We start from the raw sequence: 27,777 nt of genomic DNA on the forward strand, positions 1-27,777 counted from the left end.
TTAATGAATAAATAATGGCAGGTTCACAAATTTGTAATGCTAATAATATCTATCACTATCCTAAATGCATTCTTAAGACTAGTACAACTGGCATTTTTTTCTCACAAAATAACAGAATATTGGCATACCTGCTGCATTTTCTTGTAACCCCACATCAAATGCAAGTTTATCTGTCTGGGATCTTGATGTTGACAAACAAGTCAAATACTGCAAAACATGTTGACATTATTAAAAACATCAAAATCAGCAGAATCATTTGAGGCATACATCTCTAATTGAAGATGCTCATAGATTCACAAAGCTCAACCTTAACATTAAACTGAATTTAAATATCCCATTGACTGCAATGACAGTTCAAAACTAGCATCTTGCAGGAATTTCTCTATGTAAGATAATGCTCCTCCTTCCAGGTGTAAAGGTACATACATGAACAGGGATTTTGAGACAAGCAGGCTTCCCATGACAGCATTGCTCCTGAGGAAGACATATCATGCAGACCTGAAAGCAACAATGTCTCCTCACTTTAGGCACTGGCATATGCTCGGACTACGAGTCCATTCAGAATTGCACCTTAAAGTGGGTGGTCAGAATTAAAAAGCTATTATTGGGAATTCCAGCACAGGGGGAAGAAGGGAAGTTGCTTCAAACACATCTCTCTTTCCTTCTGCACATTATTGACCACTATTTGATAATTGCTTCTGTGAGATTCTTTCTCCTCCAATGAAACAATGTGATCCAGAGAGGGAAAAAACCTGGAACTTCCTAGTGGATAAGATGCCTTAACAAATGACACAACAAACAAAATCCATAAAAGAGTGCCTCAAAATATTGTCAAGGCATATTTGTGGGTGTGCACTGTGCAAATGCTGGGGAAGTTGGGGAGGGGAGAACCTACTATATAAAATACCCAAGAGAAACTATATAACTCAGTGCAGAAATGGCATAAACTTACTAGCAGCAGCAACTTACTATTGGCACCTATTTGCATGCAACATTTCAATTAACCACTAGGCATAGAGATCCCATCTGCAAAAAATGGAAGCTTGCAAATACATCTCAGGCTGCAATACTCTCAAATAATGCATTATAACTTAGGGCCACCTCCATATCCTTGATGCTGTCATGAATGTAGTTGTGCACTACTGCACAACCTTAACAAGGTACCCGTCCCTTTTGCCTCTCTAATGGTTGTTCCTAACCATACCTACTGCTGACTTCTACAACAATTTTTGTGCTGTGACTGGATGGCATGTTGCAAATCAACTTGCACTGTGCATTTCTATAGCGTGGTGTGTTTCGGGTTTTATGGCAGATCTTCATCCTTTCCACATATTTTTACCACAAAGGGTGAACATATGGCCCTCACATTCCCTTCTGAATGTTAACACCCTCATTCCTAAAGTACTTTAAAACGTATGCAAAACATTTTAATAGCTCCTAGACATTGATTATACTAATTTTACAGTTTCTCTTTCCATTCGAACTTCCATAATGCTGGAATGAATAAATAATGATCAATTTCTTTTCACTCCTTACTTTAGTTACATCATACTCGGTATATACTAGTAATTTTTGGGTGCCTCAAAGGGACACCTTAAAGGTTTTCACAGTGTGGGTGATTGATACTTTGAGTCACCCAAAATTAGTGGTCGCTTTTGAAGATATGGAAAAAAGGCTAATATAGTGCCCATCTTTAAAAAAGGGAAGAAGGAGGATCCGAGGAACTTCAGGCCAGTCAGCCTCACCTCAGTCCCTGGAAAAATCATGGAGCAGGTTCTCAAGGAATCAATTCTGAAGCACTTAGAGGAGAGGAAAGTGATCAGGAATAGTCAGCATGGATTCACCAAGGGCAAGTCATGCCTGACTAATCTAATTGCCTTCTATGACGAGATAACTGGCTCTGTGGATGAAGGGAAAGCAGTGGACATGTTGTTCCTTGACTTTAGCAAAGCTTTTGACACGGTCTCCCACAGTATTCTTGCCAGCAAGTTAAAGAAGTATGGGCTGGATGAATGGACTATAAGGTGGATAGAAAGCTGGCTAGATTGTCGGGCTCAACGGGTAGTGATCAATGGCTCCATGTCTAGTTGGCAGCTGGTATCAAGTGGAGTGCCCCACGGGTCAGTCCTGGGGCCGGTTTTGTTCAATATCTTCATAAATGATCTGGAGGATGGTGTGGATTGCACCCTCAGCAAGTTTGCAGATGACACTAAACTGGGAGGAGAGGTAGATACGCTGGAGGGGAGGGATAGGATACAGAGGGACCTAGACAAATTGGAGGATTGGGCCAAAAGAAATCTGATGAAGTTCAACAAGGACAAGTGCAGAGTCCTGCACTTAGGACGGAAGAATCCCATGCACCGCTACAGACTAGGGACCGAATGGCTCTGCAGCAGTTCTGCAGAAAAGGACCTAGGGGTTACAGTAGACGAGAAGCTGAATATGAGTCGACAGTGTGCCCTTGATGCCAAGAAGGCCAATGGCATTTTGGGATGTATAAGTAGGGGCATTGACAGCAGATCGAGGGACGTGATCGTTCCCCTCTATTCGACACTGGTGAGGCCTCATCTGGAGTACTGTGTCCAGTTTTGGGGCCCACACTACAAGAAGGATGTGGAAAAATTGGAAAGAGTCCAGCGGAGGGCAACAAAAATGATTAGGGGACTGGAACACATGACTTATGAGGAGAGGCTGAGGGAACTAGGGATGTTTAGTCTACAGAAGAGAAGAATGAGGGGGGATTTGATAGCTGCTTTCAACTACCTGAAAGGGGGTTCCAAAGAGGTTGGCTCTAGGCTGTTCTCAGTGGTAGCAGATGACAGAACAAGGAGTAATGGTCTCAAGTTGCAGTGGGGGAGATTTAGGTTGGATATTAGGAAAAACTTTTTCACTAGGAGGGTGGTGAAGCACTGGAATGCGTTACCTAGGGAAGTGGTGGAATCTCCTTCCTTAGAAGTTTTTAAGGTCAGGCTTGACAAAGCCCTTGCTGGGATGATTTAATTGGGGATCGGTCCTGCTTTGAGCAGGGTGTTGGACTAGATGACCTGCTGAGGTCCCTTCTAACCCTGATATTCTATGATTCTATGATATTGGCCTCAATGTTCTTGTGCAAAGAGGGAACACTAAATGATTATGTTGCTTCATATATTTGTTTGTTACTTGATCTAAAGTGTTTATTATATCTTGAGTTTATTATTATCAGTTATGGAGAACACATTATTTTACTGTAGACATAACATGCTTTTCCAATAGTAAGTGCACTCTGTTATGTAAGTTAACAAGTCACTTACCATTCCACTGAACGAATGCCGAAGTAGTATAGCATGGCCATACAGCAGGGTTCTGTGACCACCTCCTTGAACTGCCTATAGAAATGACAGAAAGTGTTAACACTTGATAGCAATGCAGGGATTCTGACTGTTTCCATTCATCTGAAGTTACCAATAATTTAAGTATCAGACACAGATACTCAAATTGGATTATCTACAAAAGTGCAGATATGTTACAAAAGTTTGTACATTCGCAATATTGAAGTAGTTACAGCAATAACTATTTTCACTGTGAAAAAATAACATATTTGACCAGACAATTGTGACCTAATTATCACTTTAGCGAGTAAAGTAAAAAACCACAGTTTTCTACAAATACGTTCTGAAATGAAATGAAAAAAGGCATTTCTTACCTTTCTTATAAACTTTTCAGAAGCATTCAGAATAAAAAAATATGTAATTGAAGTCTTAAAAATGATTATCCATATTCATATTTTAGGCATGTACATTTTCTTATGTTCCCACATACTAAATAATCAACGTTCAATGAGACCACATGTTGCTAATAAGGATAAGCATTTGCTAAAATTAGCCTAAGTTAAGTATTTATCACAGGTGATATAATTATGGTATGGGTCATTTCATTTTAACTAAATACAATTTGAGAGTGGTCAAGACATGCAGAATTGTCAGCCCCAAACATTCAAAAATCATGAGTCAGACCCCCCAAATTGTGAGATTGGCTTAAAGATAATGAGATTTTAAAAATAATAGGTTTGGGGTTCTTTATATTTCCCTTTTGGAATTGTAGCATTTACAATTCTCATTTTCAAGCTTTTCTCCACAACCAGGATGGCTTAACACTTTTTTTTTTTTTTTAATGAAAGCCAAGATTCCAGAATCTGGCAGTTTAAGAAAGGCATCAGACATCATAAGAGTTGGCAACGGTGGCTATAAAATATAACTAATAAACAATAACAAGCTTTACAGGGCTTCCATTCATTTTTTCTCTCTCAACTTTCTTTCATATGCACACACCCATATAGTTTTTATATTTTATCGAGTTAATCAAAATATGTCCAAAGAATTAGGGCTAATTCTTGATGCATTCTGGTGTTTCCAATTGAAGTATAAAAAGCAGAATTTGACCTATGTATTTCTAACTGTTACATACGGCTAGAGAAGATGCATACATTTGGTAAAAGCTTATGCTGTCAGTTTGAACATTTCACCATGGCTTATTTTCCATTTAATGCTTAGACATTTAGGCCTGATGCTCACTTTGTTCAGGGACCATTCAAATAGCCTTTAATACACACAAACAAAGTGGCTCTTGAAAATATAATAGTAGAATAAGGCTCATCTCTGGTTTACTTTATATTTTTCAAAAGTGAATTCTCTTAAGGCCAAATTTTACCATTGGACATGTGTAGAGGAGAGTAGCAGACCAGAGGAGTGAGGTGTTTCCATGGGCTAAAATAGCTTGCACAGGAAAAATTTGGCACTAAATGAATTAACAAGTTCATCGATTAGTCCTTTAAGTTTACATTTCATATGTAACAAAACACTAGCTCTAAAAATGCCAAGCTGAAGAAATTCCTTGGGACTTTGTAGCTGGGCACCCAGGTTACCTAATGTTGATTCAAAAGACTAAAGGGGAAATCATGTTTGTCCAACAGACACATACTAAAAAGCCAAAAGTAATAAAGTTGGGGATGATTCCTTTATTGTCATAACAATAAAATAAGGGTGAGCACAGTTCTGATTTTCTTGCTCTACTAACAAGTCTCAAGTAGAAGTCTGCTACACAACTAACAAAAATAATCTGCACAAAAGACAACCCTTCTCTGCCCACTAATTAAAGGGGTTTTCTCTTTATTGTATGTACACCCTTTCTTTCATGTTTTGATTGACATGGAAATGAAGAGGAAATATTGTGGGGTGGGGGGGTTTACTATCAATGAACAAAACCATCTCCAAATCACATCTGACTTCAAAAAAAAATTGTGCAGTTCCTTTTTCATCTCTGCGTCTCAAAATTTAATTTTTAATTTGTAAGAGTCAGCATTCTGCAGTCAGTTTAAATTATATTGGTCCATGCTCCAGGAACTGTTACAGTATAGTGGTCACTCTCAAAAAGGTTGGCAGTTACCTTAGGCAATCAGTTACCACTGCAGATTCATGTCATAAACACAACCTGCTGATGTTAGTGTAAAACAAGGAACCTTTCTTAAATAATGGAAAGGTAACTGCTTTAAAACAAACAAACAAAGATGCCCAACACTCTTAGAGTCTTGGAGAAGTCTACCAACGTTTGTTTTTAAAACATGAATAATAATTATTGGACGGAGCAAGATACTACTGAGGGGAAAAAACCCACTCACAAAAAAATTGTTATTGCTTTGTGTCTGCCAAAGCACAAATCCAGCTGGCCATCTTAGGCGGGAATAACTGCCAGAACTCATTGGCATGAGCTTTTCACAGGAGGTGCTTGACGATCTAAAGAAAAATGATACAGCAGCCCATACAATTATTTTGCTGTTATTACTACTTATTAGTCCAGCTATGTGACATGAGAGATCCCCAGGGTCGACCTGGGTTAAGCCCTGAAAGGACATTCAATACTGACAGATTACATCTGTCACCTTTTAGAATCAGAGACTGAACTCACTTGTGCATATATGTTGCCTGCTTCAACCTGTAAATAACTCATTTATTTTTCCAAGTTAATAAACCTTTAGTTAATTTATTACAGGATTGGCTACAGGCATTGTGATATCTAAGGTACAGATTGATCTAGGGTAAATGACTGGTCTCTTGGGACTGGAAGCAACTTGAATATTGTGTGATTTTTGGTGCAAGTGACTATTTATCATTAAATCCAGCTTGCCTGGGTGGCAAGATAGACTGGAGTGCCTAAGGGGACTGTCTGAACCCATGGTAAGACTGTTTCAGTGATCTAGGAGTTCACATTTGTTACTGGGTGGTGAAATTTAATGATGACATACCACCAATCTTGGGGGTCTGCCCTGCTTTTTGAGGTGTCCACCCTGAAGTCTGCCTTGAGGTGGGCACACTCAGTCATGAGCCACTCCAGACAGCATGATAGGGGGATTACATGTGGTGGGGGTGGAGTGCAATGCTCAGAAGGAGAAAATGTGCAAAAACACAAGGCACAACATATGACACTTTAACTCCTACATGTCCAATCAGTAGAGCATGAAGCCCATGGGCTTATGGGTGGGACAAAAAGTGACCTTCATAGTTCTCTTCCTGGCTACAGTTATTTGAGAGCACACACCTATATGCAGCCCTCAGCATTGATAACCGCAAACATTAAAATATCAAGAATCAGGCCCCAAAAATCATAATATTGGCTTAAAAACAATGAGATTTTTAAAAGTAAAATTTTTGAGGTGTCTAGGTAATTAATTAATCTTCTGACTATAAACGAAAATCCAGAGAAGAGCAACAAAAATGATTAAAGGTCTAGAAAACATGACCTACAAGGGAAGATTGAAAAAAATTGGCTTCTTTAGTCTGGCGAAGAGAAGACTCAGATGGAATATGATTACAGTTTTCAAGTACATAAAAAGTTGTTACAAGGAGGAGGGAGAAAAATTGTTCTCATTAACCTCCGAGGATAGGACAAGAAGCAATGGGCTTAAATTGCAACGGGAGGTGTAGGTTGGACACTGGGAAAAACTTGTAGTTTGTGTATCTGTCGGGGTAGTTAAGCATCGGAATAAATTGCCTAGGGTGGCTGTGGAATCTCTGTTGTTGGAGATTTTTAAGAGCAAGTTAGACAAACGCCTGTCAGGGATGGTAGATCAGTGGTCATGATCTCCAGCGATGTAGTGTGGCTGCCACTAAGGCAGACTCCCTACCTATCCCGGCCCCACGCCGCCCCTGGAAGTGGCCAGTGCAGACCCGCAGCCATGGGGGCAGGGTGGCAGGGGTGTCCCTCCGTGCACTGCTTCTGCCTGCAAGCACCACCCTTGCAGCTCCCATTGGCCGGGAGAGCTGCGGGGGTGGTGCTTTCAGGGAGGGGCAGCACACAGAGCCACGTGTCCCCCACCCTCACCAGGGGCACATTGGTCCTTTCTGGGAGCAGTGTGGTGCTGGGTAAGCAGGGAGCCTGACTTAGCCTTGCTGTGCCCGCCGCCGCCCGGGAGCTGCCAGTGGTAAGTACTGCCCGGCAGGAGTCTGCACCCCAATCCCCATCCCTGAGCCCCCTCCTGCATCCCAACCCCCATCCCTGAGCCCCCTCCCAGAGCCAGCACTCCATACCCCCTCCTGCACCCCAAACCGCCTCCTGCACCCTGAACCTCCTCCCAGAGCCAGCACCCCATACCCCCTCCTGCACCATGAACACCCTCCTGCACCACAACCCCACCAAGCCCTCTCCCAGAGACAGCATCCTGCACCCCAACACTCTGCCCCAGCCCAGAGCCCCCTCCCAGAGCCAGCACCCCATACCCCCTCCTGCACCCAACACTGCCCCAGCCCTGAGCTCCCTCCCAGAGCCAGCACCCCACACCCCCTCCTGCACCCCAACCCCCTCCTGCACCCCAAGCCTCACCGAGCCCTCTCCCAGAGCCAGCATCCTGCACCCCAACACTGCCCCAGCCCTGACTCCCTTCCTAGAGCCAGCATTCCATATCCCTTCCTGCACCCCAACCCCCTGCCCGGTGAAAGTAACTGAGGGTGGGGGAGAGCAAGCAACGGAGAGAGGGGGGATGGAGTGGGAGGGCTTTGGGGAAGGGACGGGGCATCAGGGAAGGGGCAGGGTAAATCCTGGGTTGCCCTTAGATTCAAAAAGTGATCTTGGGCATAAATAAGTTGGAGACCACTGGTCTAGACAATACTTAGTCCTGCCTTGAATGCAGGTAATTGGTCTAGAAGAACTCTCAAGTCCTATGATTCTATGATGAGATGAGGTGAAGGGGGGACTCAACACACTGAGGGTAAAATTGGAGAAATCTCCAGAGAATGGGATAGGGAATGAGAACTAGTTATTTAGGGCTGGAGTTCTCAACCTTTTTCTTTCTGAGTCCCCCACCCCAACATGCTATCAAAGCTCCTCAGCCCACCTGTGCCACAACTAGTTTTCTGCATATATAAGCCAGGGCCAGCATTAAGGAGTAGCAAGCAGGGCAATTGTCAGGGTCCCATGCCACTGGGTGCCCTGTGAAGCTACGTTGCTCAGGTTTCTACTTCAGACCTGAGTGGCAGGGCTCAGGGCCCTGGGCATCAGTCCTGCACAGCAGGGCTTAGGCTGTCTGCCGTGGCCCCCCGAGAGTCTAACCCTGGTGCTGCTTGGCGGACTCCCTGAAACCTGCTCATGGCCCTCCAGCGGCCCCCAGACTCCACGTTGAGAATCACTGATTTAGGGCAACATAAGCTGACTACTGAAGCAGTTTGAGAGGAGTCTCACACTAGGGCATTTTCTACTCCGCTAACTGACCTGAACCTTGAGGCACCCCTGGAAGTCTTAGCCAGAAAAAAGCAAATCAGTTTGGAGAGCCTAAGTAAGGAAATCTAGAATGCCAGGTAGTGCAGCAGTCTTTCTGCCCCAAGCAGCTTAAGGGAAGCCTGACATGTTGCTTCTGAGAGTGTGGCTGGGATGTAGAGCATGTGCAGTCTGGTTGGACGCAGAGAGGCAGCCCTTTTTTTTTTAATCTCAGGTGGGACCAGCTGTGCAGTACTGACTTCCTTTAGTTCTTCTGGTAACATACTCCCAACACCTCCACTTCCTAGAAGACATTATCATTGCTAGAATCAGAATTATTGTACTTGTCTAATTGTAAGTTGGAGAAGAGAGTATTGGGAGTATACAGCCAGCACCAGTTAAGTCAGCATTCCAGATGGGCAAAGGCTGGCACTAAAATGGGAAGAGAGGTAGAGGAGCTCTAGCTTCCCTGAGAGCCTGGCGTGGCAGGAATGGCTGCAGTGCTTTATATATGCCACTAGGCACAGCTGTTCCGATGTTGGATTAACAAATAATAAGAAAAGTGGCTCCAAAAAAAGGAGAAAGACTACACCAGTCCTGGCTCAGGAAGCAGCAGGTTTCACGAGTCAGAATTCCAACTTTGGTAGAAATTATAGTATATTCATTACCACTAAAATGAAGACAAATTCAGCTTTTATTATGATTTTTTGTACCACCACATACGTGCACAGGTCCTTGCCTAAGTAGCGTGTGGTCTAAATAAAACACATGACAGCACAAATGACAAACAAAAGTGTATGAGGATGATAGGAAAAATAAATTTACAACACAAAGAGAAGATGAGATGAACTATTGTGTACAGACGTCTTGGTATTCCCCTTTCCTTTTTCAAGCTGTTCATGGAGTTTTGAGATGCTGTGATTCATATGCCACTGTAACAAATGTGTCACAGCCTGGGCTATAATCTGTGTCAGATAGTTGGCTGGTTGCATCATTTAGGCTGTGTGCTGTCTTCAGGTCATTTCCTGATCTGACTTAAGGTGGTAGAATACTAACATACATTCAAGTTCTTCTCAATACTTCAAGGTCAGGTGCAAAACAGTTTTTTTCTCCAGTTATTAAGGACAAAGCTTTGTTTACTATTATACTTTTATTTTTATCTTGAAATTCAGATACCTGTCAAAGGTACTTAAAAACACCCAGTCAATGCAATAAAAATACTGGTTTGGTGTACCTGAAGCATCTATTTGAACATATGATGTCTATTCAGCCTCTGTTACTAAAGGCTGTAGGTCAAGTATATATATAAAGCCAAAAGGTGCAAATATTTCCTTTGTCTAACCAGTGACTGACCATATGAAATACATTTTAAATCTATTAATTTGTATGCATACTTTCAGAGTAGCTGCACTGCCATGTTTATTAGCAAAGCCAACTATAATAGTGGATATTTTGTAGCCACTTTTTCCAATCCATAAATCACAGTCCCTTTATTAAATATGGGATTTCTAATTAATATTCTGGCACGATTGCCCTCCAAGTCTGTATGGTTGGTGGTCCATGTATTGAAGTAAACAAACATATGATGAACTGTTTTATTTTAAACTAAAACATCCCTAACTCTCCTTTTGTTTCCCTTCCCAATACTTAGCTTCTCAGATGTCTGTGGTTTTCAATCAACTAATGGCCTAATCTTCTGCGGAGGTGAGCACCCCTAATTTCCATGGTCTTCAATGGAAATTGTAGGTTTTCAGCATCTCCAAAGGTAAGGCCTAAATTTATAGTTGGATTTTTTGACGTTTTAAAAATCTAAAAATTTGTTAAAAATAAAAAATAGCCTCTCATTGCAGAAAAGTGGCCTCAGCAGCATCAATCTCAAAAACAGCATCAGAATCTATTTTTCTTCCATTTTGACTGCAGAAAATTAATCATTCTGGTACCATCAGGATAACCTAGAAGGCAGCAATAAACTTTAATATTTGCACAGAGCTGCAAGCCACAATGAATGAAAACAACTCGAACAACAAATTAAAATTGTAAATTTAAAATTGTCAACAGCAATCTACACAAAAAGTAAATTGTGGAATAAACAAATTTATGAGCATTATTAAAAAGTGTTTAGATCCCACTTGTGCTGACATTTGCCTCCTTGGAGGGACAACAACAAAATAAATAATCAGTTATTTTCCAATGGACTAGGACTCTAAAATTCATAGAATCATAGAATATCAGGGTTGGAAGGGACCTCAGGAGGTCATCTAGTCCAACCCCTTGCTCAAAGCAGGACCAATCCCCAATTAAATCATCCCAGCAAGGGCTTTGTCAAGCCTGACCTTAAAAACTTCTAAGGAAGGAGATTCTACCACCTCCCTAGGTAATGCATTCCAGTGTTTCACCACCCTCCTAGTGAAGAAGTTTTTCCTAATATCCAACCTAAACCTCCCCCACTGCAACTTGAGACCATTACTCCTTGTCCTGTCCTCTTCTACCACTGAGAATAGTCTAGATGTTGGATCATATTAAAGAAGTTCTGTATTAAAATCACAAATGAGTTTGATTCCCCATAGTTCAAATTCCAGGGTATTACTAATTAAGAGGTCTCTTGGTTTTTGGTACTGTTTCTCTCCCTCTATGTGTGAAACTTGCAAGCTGCTAATTGTGTTAGTACATTCTAAGACAGAGTCTGTTCTCAAAGCAATTCACACAGAGAGAGACTCAAAGCAATACTCTAACAACAGAAACAGCACCCAGAGACTCCCCACCCTTTTGTTGTATTAACAATTGTGATTAAAATAGAGATAGAGGATGTATGTGGATGGATGCTTGGTGTGGATAATAACTGAATGATCAGGGAGGTGCCAGCCTAAGAATCCAGTGTCCATCGGCTGAAGAAGGCGTCAAGTGGAAATAACCAGAGGACCCCCTGGAGGGCAGACTGGAATCCACCCAACAGCCTCAAGAATGGGAGAACCAAAGAACAAGATAACATCTTGGAGCCGTCAGGAATGTGCTATCTGCTGATTGATTCAGCAACAGCATGATGAAGCAATTCCCATAGACTGGCATAGGAAGAAATTCCTATAAAAATAGACTCTAAAAAGTGAGAACTTTGGGGTCTGATTCTGCAAACCAACTTCCAGGAGCATCAGATGAGCATCTGACAAGGCCCTGCTCCCTCCTCATGTCCAGGCCACTTGGCCAGTGGCTTGGCATGAGCAACTCTAAGGCTGGTAACTATGACAATAACCTTGCAGAACGTGTGTGTGTGTGTGTGTGTGTGAATAAATATGAGATTGAATGGAATGTTATAACTATAACTAACTGCTTACTATGATTCTTTCTGTATTCACAATAAATGTGGTATTTTGCCTTTTTCCCTTTAATAAGATCCTGCTGGTTTTTATTTTATTGGTATAACATTGAACCATCCTCTTTGGAACCACCTCTCAGGTAGTTGAAAGCAGCTATCAAATCCCCTCTCATTCTTCTCTTCTGCAGACTAAACAATCCCACTTCATAGAATCATAGAATCATAGAATATAAGGGTTGGAAGGGACCCCAGAAGGTCATCTAGTCCAACCCCCTGCTCGAAGCAGGACCAATTCCCAGTTAAATCATCCCAGCCAGGGCTTTGTCAAGCCTGACCTTAAAAACCTCTAAGGAAGGAGATTCTACCACCTCCCTAGGTAACGCATTCCAGTGTTTCACCACCCTCTTAGTGAAAAAGTTTTTCCTAATATCCAATCTAAACCTCCCCCACTGCAGCTTGAGACCATTACTCCTCGTTCTGTCATCTGATACCATTGAGAACAGTCTAGAGCCATCCTCTTTGGAACCCCCTTTCAGGTAGTTGAAAGCAGCTATCAAATCCCCCCTCATTCTTCTCTTCTGCAGGCTAAACAATCCCAGCTCCCTCAGCCTCTCCTCATAACTCATGTGTTCCAGACCCCTAATCATTTTTGTTGCCCTTCGCTGGACTCTCTCCAATTTATCCACATCCTTCTTGAAGTGTGGGGCCCAAAACTGGACACAGTACTCCAGATGAGGCCTCACCAATGTCGAATAGAGGGGAACGATCACGTCCCTCGATCTGCTCGCTATGCCCCTACTTATACATCCCAAAATGCCATTGGCCTTCTTGGCAACAAGGGCACACTGCTGACTCATATCCAGCTTCTCGTCCACTGTCACCCCTAGGTCCTTTTCCGCAGAACTGCTGCCTAGCCATTCGGTCCCTAGTCTGTAGCTGTGCATTGGGTTCTTCCGTCCTAAGTGCAGGACCCTGCACTTATCCTTATTGAACCTCATCAGATTTCTTTTGGCCCAATCCTCCAATTTGTCTAGGTCCTTCTGTATCCTATCCCTCCCCTCCAGTGTATCTACCACTCCTCCCAGTTTAGTATCATCCGCAAATTTGCTGAGAGTGCAATCCACACCATCCTCCAGATCATTTATGAAGATATTGAACAAAACCGGCCCCAGGACCGACCCTTGGGGCACTCCACTTGATACCGGCTGCCAACTAGACATGGAGCCATTGATAACTACCCGTTGAGCCCGACAATCTAGCCAGCTTTCTACCCACCTTGTAGTGCATTCATCCAGCCCATACTTCCTTAACTTGCTGACAAGAATACTGTGGGAGACCGTGTCAAAAGCTTTGCTAAAGTCAAGAAACAATACATCCACTGCTTTCCCTTCATCCACAGAACCAGTAATCTCATCATAGAAGGCGATTAGATTAGTCAGGCATGACCTTCCCTTGGTGAATCCATGCTGGCTGTTCCTGATCACTTTCCTCTCATGCAAGTGCTTCAGGATTGATTCTTTGAGGACCTGCTCCATGATTTTTCCAGGGACTGAAGTGAGGCTGACTGGCCTGTAGTTCCCAGGATCCTCCTTCAGCCCCTATGCCCCTACTTATACATCCCAAAATGCCACAATTAACACAATGTAATATGTTCGTGCAGCACAGAAACCTTCACTGGATCTCTCCGTTGACCTGTGAGCAAAACTGCAGATTTTTCAAAGAATGCATGTGAATAATGGTCACAAAAATAGTCAAAGCTGATTTTTTTAAACAAGGCAATAGCCATATACTGTATATAATCTAAATGAGTTAGTATTATGAAGCATATACATAATGCTTTAAAGATACATGATGTTTCACGAGACAGAGAATAAGAGAAGATGCCTACCCTAAAGAATTTACTAACCCAGATGCATCCATTCTTGTGACTCTAACGTTCTTACAACGTTTACCTGAATGCAATCTGTATCAATTCTGTATCAATATACCTCCACAACTGGTTAACCAGCTTGAAAATAATTAAAGTATTATGCAGAGGCCGCACACTGGTATTTTAGGGAAAAGATTATTTTATACAAACATGGTTGAGACACCACCATTTCAATTTCTGACACTAAATCCAAAGAAAGACGCAAATGGACAGGATTTATTTTTATAATGTAAAATATAATGTATAAAATCAATTTTAAAATTATTACCCACCCATGTATGTATATACTTTACTGAAAGTAATAATTTTTAAAAGTGGTCAAAATTGAACTGCTAAATTTACATGACCAACTTTCTGGGCATGCAATTTGAAGCAAGAAATATTGTGAGTCCTCCAGACTTGGATTTGCACAAACAAATGCTGTTCATATTCATAAAAATAAGCTTCTAAGCCCCAAACTCCAAGCCTGAAAATGTTTCCATGCAAATCCAGAGGCCATGTTTGAAAAATTTCCCCAACTGCTAAGAGAAGTTAATCTAAGAAAAGTTAAATAAAGTAAAGCTAGGGAGGGATTAAATATTTAACCAACGAGTTACAACATTTGAACAGTTGGAATATATAACACTTCAAATGTTATTCCAAATAACTGGAAATCAGGGAAAAAACACAACAGTTCAAAGTAATAATAGTTCAGTAGGTATTCAAACTTTTCAGTCCAAGGCCAAACATCATGTTAAGGAGGTAAGGAGACAACAATCAATATTTAGGGGCAAATTCTCTCTCCTATTTTATTCACTTTATGCCACTCAAGTGGTGCAAAGAATGAAAAAATAATCTACCAATCCCCTGCTGGAAATACCCCAAGCTGGGACACAGGAATCCCTATGCATCTCCTGCTCTGCAAGCGCAGAGTGTTCCAGTTATTCTCAGTGGGTGTATGGCTCCTTGGGGAACTGTTGCTAGCTGATGCAAGTCAGAACAACCCCTAAAATATTCTAACTTGAGCTGGGGCAAAATCGGGGAACCAAAATTAACTAATGGTTTTCATCTTCTCCTCTTTCAACACTGCCTCCTGGGCTGTCCTGGGTGGCTGTGTGGGGGAGGAGTGCCGTCTTTTGCTAGACACTCCCATAGGGTCAAGCAAAGGCAGTTGAGCTCCTACCCTGATTTCCCTGGGGCTCCCACAGAATGGCAGATAATCAGGCAATGGAGCAACCATATCTACTCTTCTCCTTTCCATAAGAACCAACACATGGAGAGAGCAGGTGCTCAGAGTGCTCCAGGATCACATCAGAGCTGCTCCTGAAGCTGCAGGCCATGACAGGCAGTTGAGATAGTGGTAGTGACCAACTTTGTTCATACACTTTCATTTGAAAGTGGCATGGTGTGACTCAAGGAACACATTCATAATCAAGTACACGTTTTCCTTAACATAGGCCTCTGAGGGTCATGGATTGGACACCACTCTCCTACACAAAAGAACTAGCTTACATCTGCAATGCAGTATTGAATCCATTTTTAAAAATAATGCTTTTAGGGGAACTTCAGTACTTTAGGGGAAGTTCATTTCAGTAATGTTCACTTGCTTCAAAAACAGCATATTGAAAATTCTGAGGCCAATGCTGATAATTACAGAAACACATTTCACGTGAGCCTGTCTTCAACACTCCAAACATTGGGGCAGACCTGAATACCTTTACTCACATGAGCAGTCCCAGTGTCTTCAATGGGACTATTCATCATGGTGATTTGCTGAATTAGGCCCACAGTCATAGCATCTGTCATATTTTAATAAATCACCACTAACAATACAGAATACATTCCAACTTAAATCACAAATCATATTTCTACATGAGATCTACTATCTTTACTATTCTACACAAAACTGTTGAAGTCATCCTTACAACATCAATTGTGCATCAAGTTTTGTTTGCAAATTAAGACACTATGAACAGAAAAGTAATGGGGTTATATTAAAATAAAATACTAGACCTACAGATTTTATCGATGAGATGAAATGCTTAGGCACATCCTACCATATTTCAAAAAATAATGCATAACCATGAGCACACCAAGTCTGGTTTGTTTTTAAGCCAGCTCTGCCATCATAATCCTCTACACTTCACTATTTATATAGCAGAGAAGCACAGCTCATGAAAAAATAAAAATATAGAGTTGTTACATTCAATAGAATCATTGCTGGGAGCGGGGGACTTAAAACACGTTAGTGTTACTTGACTCCATCACTTCATCTGGATAAAAATTGCAGATGAAATAAATTCAGCTTTCTAATCCACCCTGTGAAACCAGTTTGAATCCTTCTTACTGTAACAGATGCAGTACGTTTGGTCATATCCACCTCAAGTGACCATCACTCACAAGCATTGCACAAACGATCCATGTCTTCAATTCATAACCAAATAGAGCAAACAGGTAACATTTTCAAAGATTGGCTAAACTCTTCAAAGACTGGCTAAACGCTCCTTTTCATGAATACTAAAATCATGAAAAAATAAAACTCAAACAGACATGCTAAATGGAGGCAAAAAACTACATAAAATAGATTTTTGAATTTCAATATTTTTGGTGAATATGGATTTTGGTAGCTAATTCCAACCTCAAAATGCTTGAAAACAAAATGCTTTTTCTATTCAGACATTTAAAATCATAGGCTACTGCAGGCTCTTGAATACAGTTATGTATGTTAATGCAGTATTTCAAAATATATTTTCATCAATCACCTTACAGTTAATAAGTTAACTTTTCTTGCAGGCAAAGGCTATCATTACAAATGCTCAACTACTGCTTCTGTATATCCATTAAAACACAAGAAAAATTCTAGAGTTTATAGAATATTAGGGGGAGAACAGTGGTTATTCTCGTTGCAAAACAATATCCAGACTTCATCGCAAGCATATTTAGAATTTGAAAATAAAAAAAAAGACTAAATAATTCATCCTTAAAAGACAATTCCACAGAAATAGGAATTCTATTTTCAGAAAAGTAGGTGGTAGAGAACAAGAGAGAGAAATATTAGTCAACAGATTAAATGTTATATGTTCTTTCACTTGAAAATGCCTTTACTCATGAGATCGCAAAATGTAAAAAGCTAGTTTGACCTTAAAGTTTTGGGACATAGTTAGCATTCTTCACTACCATATTGCCAAAGATGCAATGCCATAGATTTGGCATGTAGGACCCGACTCTGCCACTTTTGCTCATTAGAGGGACACCTTGCTCTGAAAGTTATCCAATTGATTTCACGGGGCTATAGGTAATGTAATATACAATTTATTTTAAATAAGGTGCAGAATTGAGCCCACCGAAAGTATGTAATTTTTTCACTAGCCTTTTTCATTCTTATTATGCACTCCACAGTTATATGTAACTGCAAAACTGTAACTGCATAATAGCATTTGAAGCTGTATTAGGGCTTCTAAGTAACTTGGGTTAAGCATGCTTCCAGTAGATTTTAATACAATAGTTTGAAAGTTTGATGATTAATTTACTGTACGCTCAGATCACAGATCTTCAGAAATTTCTAAAATTTCAGAAGTCCTCTACTTAAAATTTAAAAATTATTATTTTAAGGGACAAAGAATTCAGCTTGGCTGAGACAAATATTTTAACTGATTGATTGATCATTAGCTTGGAGGTGTGTGGGAACATCTACAACGACAAGAAACAATAGGTACAAAGATTGAAACTGTTCTGATCACTTACAAGTGAAAGGCCTAATTTATTAAAAGTACAACTGAAGTCAGTTTCATGCAAACTATATGTATATTAAGTGAAGAAAGGAAGAACATACCCATTCGGAGAGGTCACTAGGCTAGCAAAGTGAAAAACAAAATAATAAATGAAAATTTAGTTGTGCATATGATTTTGTTGTGGATGTGTTCAAATGTTTTGTTTGCCTTTTTTAAATAGTTCAATAAACTCAAACAATATAAACATATTGCTGACCTAATGGTTGGATCTACCATTGTCAGGCATTTTTAAATTGATCCAAATAAACAGATATATAACGTTCAACATTAATTCTCTTCTGACACAGTTCTGATACCATCAGCAAACTGGCTAGTAAGCTGCATGCAACAGAATAAAATGAGCTGCAAGAAGCTGTAAATCATGGTAATGGTATTGCAGTAGTGTTACATCATAACATTTATAAGTATGAATTCAGCCAAGGAAAATGGTCAGGAAAAAAATTAGCTACCCTTGCTTTTACCATTAAAAAAGAGAGAGAGGGAGAGAGAGAGACAATGGAACAGATTAGTAAACATATTTTCTACTTTCATTTTATCAGCTTGAACAAAAACTGATTCTTTCATGCTCTTTCTTATTGTGTCACACATACTTTTTCACAAAGACAGTAATTAATTTGATTGTGTTCGTGAATGCTATAGCAAAACAGGTCTGATAATCAATAGCCCCAGGTTTTGCTTGTTCTGATACTAGTTTTAAATATAAACTTCTGAGTACTAATCAAAAACTGTATTTTAAATTCACATTATTTTTGTTGTTGCAAACATTCCTTGACCTCACACATGCGCACACATAAATACTACATTGTATAAGAGTTATGGTTAGAGTACACACAGTATTCCTGATCCTAATCCTTAAAAGCAAGGAAAAGTTAAACCATCTAACAGTGCACACCTTCTATTCCTCCATCCAGAGAGAGACATCTCACAGCTAGTTCAATCACCATAGACAGTGTACCACAACCTTACATCTGCCTAAGGAGAGAAGTCAACCTTCTTGCAACTCCTCCAAACTCATCACCACAAACAGATAAGTCTGCTCCTATCCCTCCATCCATTTTGCAGAATTCCAGAATATCATACTCATTCAAGTCTGGGAAAGGGATTCATGGAAGGCTGACATCCTTATTGCACCAGAGATAAGATGATGGTGCATTGTTTGTGTTGGTCATTGGTGATAAGGTGATGTAGGCTAGTGGTAAGGTGTCAGTCCATGGCTGGAAGAGTAAAGGATATGTACTGTTAGATGGCTTAACTTTTCATTTCCTTGCCTTTGAGGTTGCTGTCCGGTATGCAATGTGTGCAGGAACCTTAACCAATATAAAATGTGTATGAATTACCCAGGGTTTTTAGCTTGAGAAAGGATCTCCAACCAAGAGTTTCTTGCACAAAGAACAGCATATCCTTAAATGTGCCCAGTAGACATAGGGGCTATACTCCTGAGTCAGCTGGTCACTTTCATGAAAACCCTTTGGCAAGAGCCACAGCTAACAAATGAATAGATAATTTTGCATTGCTAGCCACTGAATACAACACTTGGATCATATTTTACAGATTTTCTCTATAACCATAAAGGCTAGAAACAATTTTTTTAAAGCAATACTTAGCTTTTGGAGTATCCATTTGATGTTATAAAAATTGGTAGTAAACAATGTGACAGAAAAAGAAACAGTTATGATGAATATCAGCAAATGAAAATTTAGTACAATAATAATTTTTAAAAGTTGAACTACCCTGCAGATGGTGAAAAAAATTCTACAAGTGACTCAATTTTCCAATCTGAAAACTCAGTAATTAATTTTCTAGCAGAGCCCAAAAAATCATAAGGCTCAAAAAGTAAACTTTCATAAAGGGCTGATTTCTAATTAATTGTAAGTGAAACTGGTTTAATCATTCTTGACTCTCAAGGATAGTTTACACCAGCTAAGGGATCTATCATAGCTCCACTAATTACAATGGAACTGTGACAATTTGTTCCAGCTAAGGATCTACCCCATAGATTGTGTATTATCATTTAGGGAAGGATACACTATATTCTTCATACAAAACATAGTGAATTAATCACTGCTTTACATAGAAAGCTGAACTCCAACTTAAGTATGGGGCTCTGATGATTAGATAGAGAGACACGAATATACACACAAAATGTCTTGTACACATACACACAAATCCTGATTCAGATACATTGCATAAAAATATCTCCAGGACACACATTTGCATCTTCTTTTTAACATAATAAAATCCTTCCCATTATAGGTTTGATGCATAAAGAGGTCTGTCCACTTTCTACAACTTGATAACTCCACCAGCACACTGAAAAGAACCCTACAAAATCTCAGCACATCAGTATATTTCCTCCTCAAATTTTACAAAATCAATCCAGTCAGCTGCCTTTATAGAATCTTTGTAAAACTTTTAGGCTATAACATTCATTTTATTTAAAAGATGTTTTCTTTGCAGGTAAAAAAAAAAAATAGGGATGGCCAGAAAACAATTCCATTTCGAAAAACATTTCCAAGGTTGTTTTTGTTTTGGATTGGAAAGAAAATGAGATTTTTGAAACTGAGTGAGAGAATGAAAAAGAGAGACACTGTCTGTAGTTTGGTAGTTAGGATCCTGGCTTGGGAGACCCAGGGTCAGTTCCTGATTTGGAATATTCTGGGGTGAAAAACTCTGCTCTGAGTCTACACTAGTGTAAATTATTAAACTAACTGAAAACAATTAAGTTACTTTTTTTCTTCTTCTGAGCACTGCACAGTTGAATTTGTGGTACTAAAGCAGCTTATTTTTACAGGTGGAAAGATATCCAAAATAGTCCCAATATAAAAAGTTAAAGTCTCTAAAACCCTTCTAAAATAGTATTTCTGTCAAATATGTGATGCAGGTGCAATATATGTTGGCTTATTATGGTGCAAATTCTTTATTGGCACGCCTTTTGGTTGACTTGAAGAACATATTCACATCTTCATGAGTAATGAATTCAGTCATCCCAAACTTATTCTGATGAGCCACAACACTTCATACCACATCATCATATATATTCTATAGGTATGTGTGTATATCAGAGGTGGGCAAACTACAGCACGGGACCGTCCTGCCTGGCCCGTGAGCTCCCGGCTGGGGAGCCTAGTCCCCAGCCCCCCCCCGCCCCCTCCAATGTCCCTTCTGCCTTGCAGCCGCGCGGGCAGCATGACGTGCACCTGCCCACCTCCCAGGCTTTCCAATAAGCCTGTCCTGCAGCTCTGAGCGCCATGGTAAGGCGGCGGGAGGAGCGGGGGGTTGGATAAGGGGCAGGAGGTCCTGGGGGGTAGTCAGGGGGCAGCTGGATGGGGCAGAGGTTTGGGGGGGGGCCATCAGGAGGCGGGGGGGTTGGATGGGGGTGGGGTCCTGAGGGGTCGGGGGGTTCCGGGGGGGGGACAGGGAGCAGCAGGGGTTGGATAGGGGGTAGGTTCCTGTGGGGGCAGTTAGGGACTGGAGTCCCGGGAGGGGGCGGTCAGAGGACAAGGACCAGGGGGGGTTGTATGGATCGGAGGTTCTGAGGGGGGCAGTCAGGGGGCGGGAAGTGGGATGGGGTGGCTAGGGGGCGGGGGCCAGGCTGTGTGCGGAGGCCCTCCATACCATTTCGCAACCCCAATGTGGCCCTAGGGCCAAAAAGTTTGCCCACCCCTGGTGTATATACACAATTTATGTCTTTAAACACACACACACACGAACTGCAGCATTTTGTGCTAATAGAACAGTATGAAAAATAATGTGCTTACATATATGACTGGTTCTGCAAGCCCTCTGTAGATACCTGTCCCAGTAAAGTTCCTGAGAGCCCCACACATAAAGCACTGCAGGAATAGGCTTGTAGAGCGGATGCTGACTTTTTAAAAATTATTATTATTTTTATTATTATTATTATTATGACCCAACTGTTGACCAAGACATTGGGATTATGGATTGCATTTAAAAATTGTTTATTTTATTTTTTTTTATAAAAAAAACAGGAATATCTTTAGCACCTGCAAAGAGAAACAACTGGTAAGAACATGAATTTGAGGGTCTAAAAGTTTGACAGTCTGTTCAAATTGCAGGAATGCAAAAATTCACCAGTTTTAAATTTTTGTTTGTTTGTGTTTGTGACCCAAAAATGCCCTTTCTCCCCCCCGTCCCCAAAATAAAACTTTGTTGAAAAGGTCTTGATGCTAAAAGCACTCTGGAGATTACATCAAAATTCAGCTGAAGTCAATGGGAGGTCATCTCACAAAGTGAAACTCACCATCATGCTAAGGGCCAGCACTAAGTTAAGTACTTGTTAAGTTGCACCACAGTGGTGGAACACAGGCCTTGTGCTGACCCGCTGCAAAGGAGCAAGTTTCAGAAGGATCTGCAGAAACTGAATAACTTTTTAAACACGTTAACATTTTCTTTGAAACCATATAAAACTTTAACTGTTTGAGGTATATATCAACTGTACCTATTTACTCTGGAATGAAAATCCTACACAGGTCTATACTCAAAAATTAATCTTTATAAATGGAATAATATTTTTGGCTATTTCTTCTATATCTCTGATGCTTCTGATCTATTTTGGGTTTGGTTGTTCATTTTTTTCCCTTTGCATTGCTTGCAGATGAAAAATTCCTAGTTATCTAAAACTTTATTTTGTTAATTTACAATGTTGTTAATGTGGCATTTTGGGGCAGCTGTTTTAAATTTTCAACCAACACAATTATTAATTTTGAACCATGGCTATGGCACTTTAATGTGAAAATTTTAATATATGCGAATCTGCTGAAACATTGCAGTGACTTCATAGATTGCAAACTTAATAAAATGATCTAAAAATGTATTAAAGGTCACACACACACTGAAAGAAAGAGGAAGACTCCATTGAATTAGTGAGCACTGGGACGGGTCCTTATGCAACAGACTACAGTGGCTCTGTTACTCCCACAGTGCTTGGAAACATTTATCCTATTTGAAAAGAGAATATAGCCTTTTGACTATAGATGGGAAACTTTAGTACATAACTACATTATAGCTAATCATAGCTAGAGTTACACTTTCATTTTATTAAAAAGAAAAGGAGTACTTGTGGCACCTTAGAGACTAACCAATTTATTTGAGCATGAGCTTTCGTGAGCTACAGCTGTACATGCTCAAATAAATTGGTTAGTCTCTAAGGTGCCACAAGTACTCCTTTTCTTTTTGCAAAGACAGACTAACACGGCTGTTACTCTGAAACCTTTCATTTTATTGGGAGAAATAAGAATCATTGTAACATAATCAATATTTACGTAGTACTTTGATGCATCCACTTTACAAGCGGATAAAATCTAAATCTGTTTTCAAATGGTCAGTTGTTGCAGAACAGTGAACAGACCACAGTATAAAAGCCAATTTATAATTCAAAAGAGAAAATCATGTTTCTAATTTTTTATTCCTACCTATTACCATCTTTAGTATAAAAATACACATTTTTGAAAATAGAAAAGAAGTACTTGTGGCACCTTAGAGACTAACCAATTTATTTGAGCATAAGCTTTTGTGAGCTACAGCTCACTTCATCGGATGCAAATTTCCAAATGAACTGTGGAAACATTCAAAGGAACAATTATCCTCTATTGCGTCAAACACCCATTCGCTCTACCTCCCAAAGGAGCCATTACAGGCTATCTTATTATGTAACATACAAACCCCACCTCCCCGCATCAACCTCCTTTATTTTCCAGGATTATCCTAAGAAAAAGAAAAAGAAAGCACTACAAGTACATTTAAACTGTATTAAGTCTATAAAAGCATGGAAAACTGAGTCAAAGGAGGTTTTCATTTTGAAGTAAATTTGGAATAATGCAGCATTTGTACAAAAAGGATATTACCCCAAATTAATTTTAATTAACATACACATATGGTGCATTCCTTGGGTTAATCTGAAAAACAAAGTTTTCTCCCTCCAAGGTCCACTTTTCCTTCTGCCTGATTTGGCAGTGAAATCAAAATTATATGTTTAAGCCCCAGCGCTATGAAGCTTTCAGAAAACAGGAGTCTTCAGGTTTCCCCACAACAGAAAAGGGGAAAATTGAATGGTCATCTAGTTGAATGCAGGTTAATTTGATACATATAAAGTTCTTGCCATGTAGTTACACAAAGTGTAACAGAGCGGTATCATTTGGAGTTTCTTGGTTGGCTCAGATGGGGTGCTTGAGCCCAAAGCAATTAAATTGAGAGTGGAGATTCAGCCTTCCTTTGCTCTGGGCTCCCAGTCCAGGGAGAGAGGTTTAAATCTAGACTGGGAAACTAATTCAAGCATCTCATCACAGCAGACATCGGCAGCCTGGTGATGGTCCGGCTGGCAGCACGGCCTATAGTCTACATCAGCAAAGCAAAGCAGTCAAAAGCCAACCTCAGAGGCCCAAAGAAGTCCACAGCAGATAATGCTCAGTACAAGCCAAGAGGAGCCCATTTGCTTGTTTGACTACTACCAGGGCAAGAGTTTTGTGGCCCCCGATATGGCAGCCCATCATACAGACTCTGCTGCAACACATGCACATTTTAGAGTTTCTATTTAATTCCTTAGTATTGATTAATGAAATATTTGTCCTTTCTCCCAATAAATTAAGAAGACTGTATGTTACCAGGTAGCCACGATTCTATGTGCTTGATGAAAGGGGGAAGAACACAAGTAAGGGTGTTCAGTTTCAGGCCAGTTTTTACTCTCACCATCACATCTATTGCCTAAGAAATGATTACAGTGCCACAAATTCAGTATTATCACTTCACTTCCATATCACAAAAGGAGAAAAAGATAGACTGTGAAAGAGCAAACCACAGTTTTTAAACTCAAATAGCTTTTTCAGTAGTAAATATGGCAAGAGAATACATTTCTGAAGTACATTTATTAGTTTGACATCTGGAAGTTCCTGCAGCATGAAAATCCTCTTTAGCTCGTTCTTGTGTTTTGGTATCACAGTGGTCTAACGTTCCACCAGTGATGCAACATGTAAGCACAACAGAAAGAACTTGCAGCTTTTACTTTTCAAATCTCTTTCATGTGTGCATTTACACCAGACTATCAACATTACTTAAATATAATTTTGTGTTTTAATACATTTAGAGATGCAGAAACACATACAAATAATCTGTAATGAAACATTTCCACAGGAGAATTTATGCTCCCTCACCATAACTAAAACAAACTCATGGAGAAACAAATCTTTAGTTATAGAAGTACAACTACAAAAAGTATATTAATATTTGAAGTCCAGAACAAATTATGTCATTTTACTTGGTTGATAGATGAATTTAAGGAGCTAACAGTTAACTTTAAAGATTATACTCTCTTATTCTGACTTGTGACTGCTGATAGGTTTATAGTACTACCCCATGCTGATGACCTAAATTTCAAAGCAACCTTATGACCTAAATTTCAAAGCAACTCATACTCCTTTGGCTGGCAGAAGCTAGGCTCATCCCAATGGTGAACTTCTGCATTGTTCAGCAGCCAATTCTGAACTAGCAGTACAGTAACTGGCCTTTGTAGAGTATGGTTGTGTTTTCTTTCATCTGCTAAGTACATTAAATGCACCTAGCTTCTCAATATGAAAATTTGTCTGCATTATAAAGGTGATGGATCAATGGCAACCCTAAATAAAAGGAATATTGAAGTATCTGCTACCCCATTCTTAGGCATCCTCTGTTCTAAAGGTCCTTAATGGGGATTAAAAAAATGAGAAACAGTTCAAAGTTGGATGCCTGGTATCCTTTTTGATGCCAAAATAAAAATAATTTACTTACCCCTTCACTGGCATTTTCCCCTGTGCTGGCCAGCATTTCCTGTAGGGCTCTGACAGAAAGAGACTGCTCCAGCACAAAATTACAGATGCAAAGATCTGGAGGCACATACTGCAAAAACAAGAACAAGACAAAGGACAAGAATGACCTAGCTGGTGAGTTCAAGCAAATGTAAAGCACATATGCACATACACACAAAATAAAAAAAACATACATTTTAAGGTGAAAGTACGTTTGTTTTCTAAGAACACAAGTTTTTGTATAAAAAAATTTATACCTTCAGAAGATTTTCTCACCTTCAGAAGATTTTCTCGCTACAATTAATTGTCCTTTTTTATTTAGAGCACTGTACTACTGTTAAAATAAGGGGTCATCAGGCCCAAAAGCAGAAGAGTGTATCTTCAGGCTACTTTTTTTCCTCAGTTATTAAAATATTTAGTCATGAAAAATCAATAGAAAACTATAAGGAAAGATCTGCAATCATAATTTGATATCCCAGCCCTTGAATGTACTTCACATTATAAGAAAAACCTTAACTGTAGCATCAAAAGGTCTATAGTTATTGAATTATAATTCTTACATTCAATACAAAAGAGTGGAAATATTTTCAATCCACTAGTTCTACAACAGGAAAGAGCAGTTATTTACTCTACAGTAACAGTAGGTGTTCAATATGTGTTTTCCACATGGTACCAACAGTGGAAAACATGTCCCATACACTCATTATAGGAATGTTTTGGTCAGCAGTGTCCATAGGGGGCCACACCTGTGCGCTGAATGTCTTCACACCTGCCCACCCAAGGGCATAAAGGGTGGAGGAAGGTCATGGAGTACATATGGACAACACATCTCAAAGAACCACAGTTACTGTAAGGTAAGTAACCGTTCTTTCTTTGATTGCCCAGATGTATTCCATTCTTGGTGACTTTCAAGCAGTGACCTAATGTGTTGAAAGTAGGTGCTCAGAGTCTGCCCAGTGATTGTAAGATAGTTCTGCCAAAATGGGTATAAGACCTAGATGCCTCTACAAGGGAATACTTGTGGCACCTTAGAGACTTAACCAATTTATTTGAGCATAAGCTTTCGTGAGCTACAGCTCACTTCATCGGATGCAGTAGCTCACGAAAGCTTATGCTCAAATAAATTGGTTAGTCTCTAAGGTGCCACAAGTACTCCTTTTCTTTTTGCGAATACAGACTAACACGGCTGTTACTCTGAAACCTACAAGGGAATAGTGTCTTATAAAAGTATGTACTGATCTCCAGGTAGTGTTCCTACAAGTTGCAGAGTCAGGCACACTTCTCAAAGAAGCCAGAGTTTTTCATTCACCCAAACCACCACCTTCTGTGTCTCTGTAATCACTGCATGATGTCTGAGCGGGACTGAATAAAGATCCAGTGGATCACACAACACCTCTGCAAAAAGGAAAAAAAAAAGGGGGGGGGGGGAGACACAAAAAAGCAAGTCTCTATCCAGAACAGCCAAAAAAACCTGCAGAGTACCATCGAAACTGGCAGAGGCCTGAAAACACAGACTGTCCAGAGAGAACTGCTAGGGTGAGTCCAGGCTGCAACAGGGGGTGTGGCTAGAAAAGTAATGAACACTGAAACTAGGCTAGGGCCCACAGCAACACAACACCAAAATTATCCTAATCTCACACTAGTGACAGCCAAGAACAAAGTATTTGTTCAAAGAACAAAAATTTTGAGTAGGAACCCACTGTAGAAGCCATACACATGGGAAGGAAAATATCTAGAATGCCTAGAAACAATACCCAACCAGATCAGTAAAAGCATAAAGGGATCCAGAGATGGCTATGCTAACACTGAGTAAAGAACAAGAATACAACAGAGCATGAAAGAATTTCCATGGTGTGCCAAACCACCAACACTTCAAGACTCAAAAATGAATTGAAAGGCACAGGAAAGTCCTTGTTTGATGTGAAAGGAAAATGTTAGCCACTCTAAAACTCTGAGAAGACTACATCCCAAGATGTCTATGCTATAGGTAGCTGATACACTGCTCTACTTGACTTTCCAGCAATCACAGCTATAAGCATGGTTATAAGGATAGAACCAGTCATCATGAACCTAGAACCAGAGATTCCAAAGAGGTCCCAAAAATGTTCCAAGGACTGGGGAATTAGAGGAAGAATACCACATTAAACTTACACCAAATGCAAAGCCATTTGCTCTGTCATAAATATAAAGGGAAGGGTAAACACCTTTAAATCCCTCCTGGCCAGAGGAAAAACCCTTTCACCTGTAAAG

At 40.1% G+C, this 27,777-nt stretch overlaps 1 protein-coding gene across 13 annotated transcripts in view; it reads right to left on the reverse strand.

Annotated features, from left to right (window-relative positions):
• Positions 1 to 27,777, reverse strand: part of RYR3 (ryanodine receptor 3) — a 564,793-nt gene that overhangs the window by 430,216 nt on the left and 106,800 nt on the right. For all 13 annotated transcript variants that reach the window (XM_075129723.1, XM_075129725.1, XM_075129722.1 and 10 more), the window contains exons 3-5: positions 25,511 to 25,618; positions 3,291 to 3,365; positions 129 to 207 (exon numbers count right to left, since the gene is read on the reverse strand). In XM_075129723.1, coding sequence (XP_074985824.1) covers positions 129 to 207; positions 3,291 to 3,365; positions 25,511 to 25,618 — 262 coding nt within the window. The remainder of the gene's footprint in view (positions 1 to 128; positions 208 to 3,290; positions 3,366 to 25,510; positions 25,619 to 27,777) is intronic.

The sequence above is a fragment of the Caretta caretta genome, chromosome 6, assembly GCF_965140235.1.
Source record: "Caretta caretta isolate rCarCar2 chromosome 6, rCarCar1.hap1, whole genome shotgun sequence".
In the NCBI taxonomy this organism is placed as follows: domain Eukaryota; kingdom Metazoa; phylum Chordata; order Testudines; family Cheloniidae; genus Caretta; species Caretta caretta.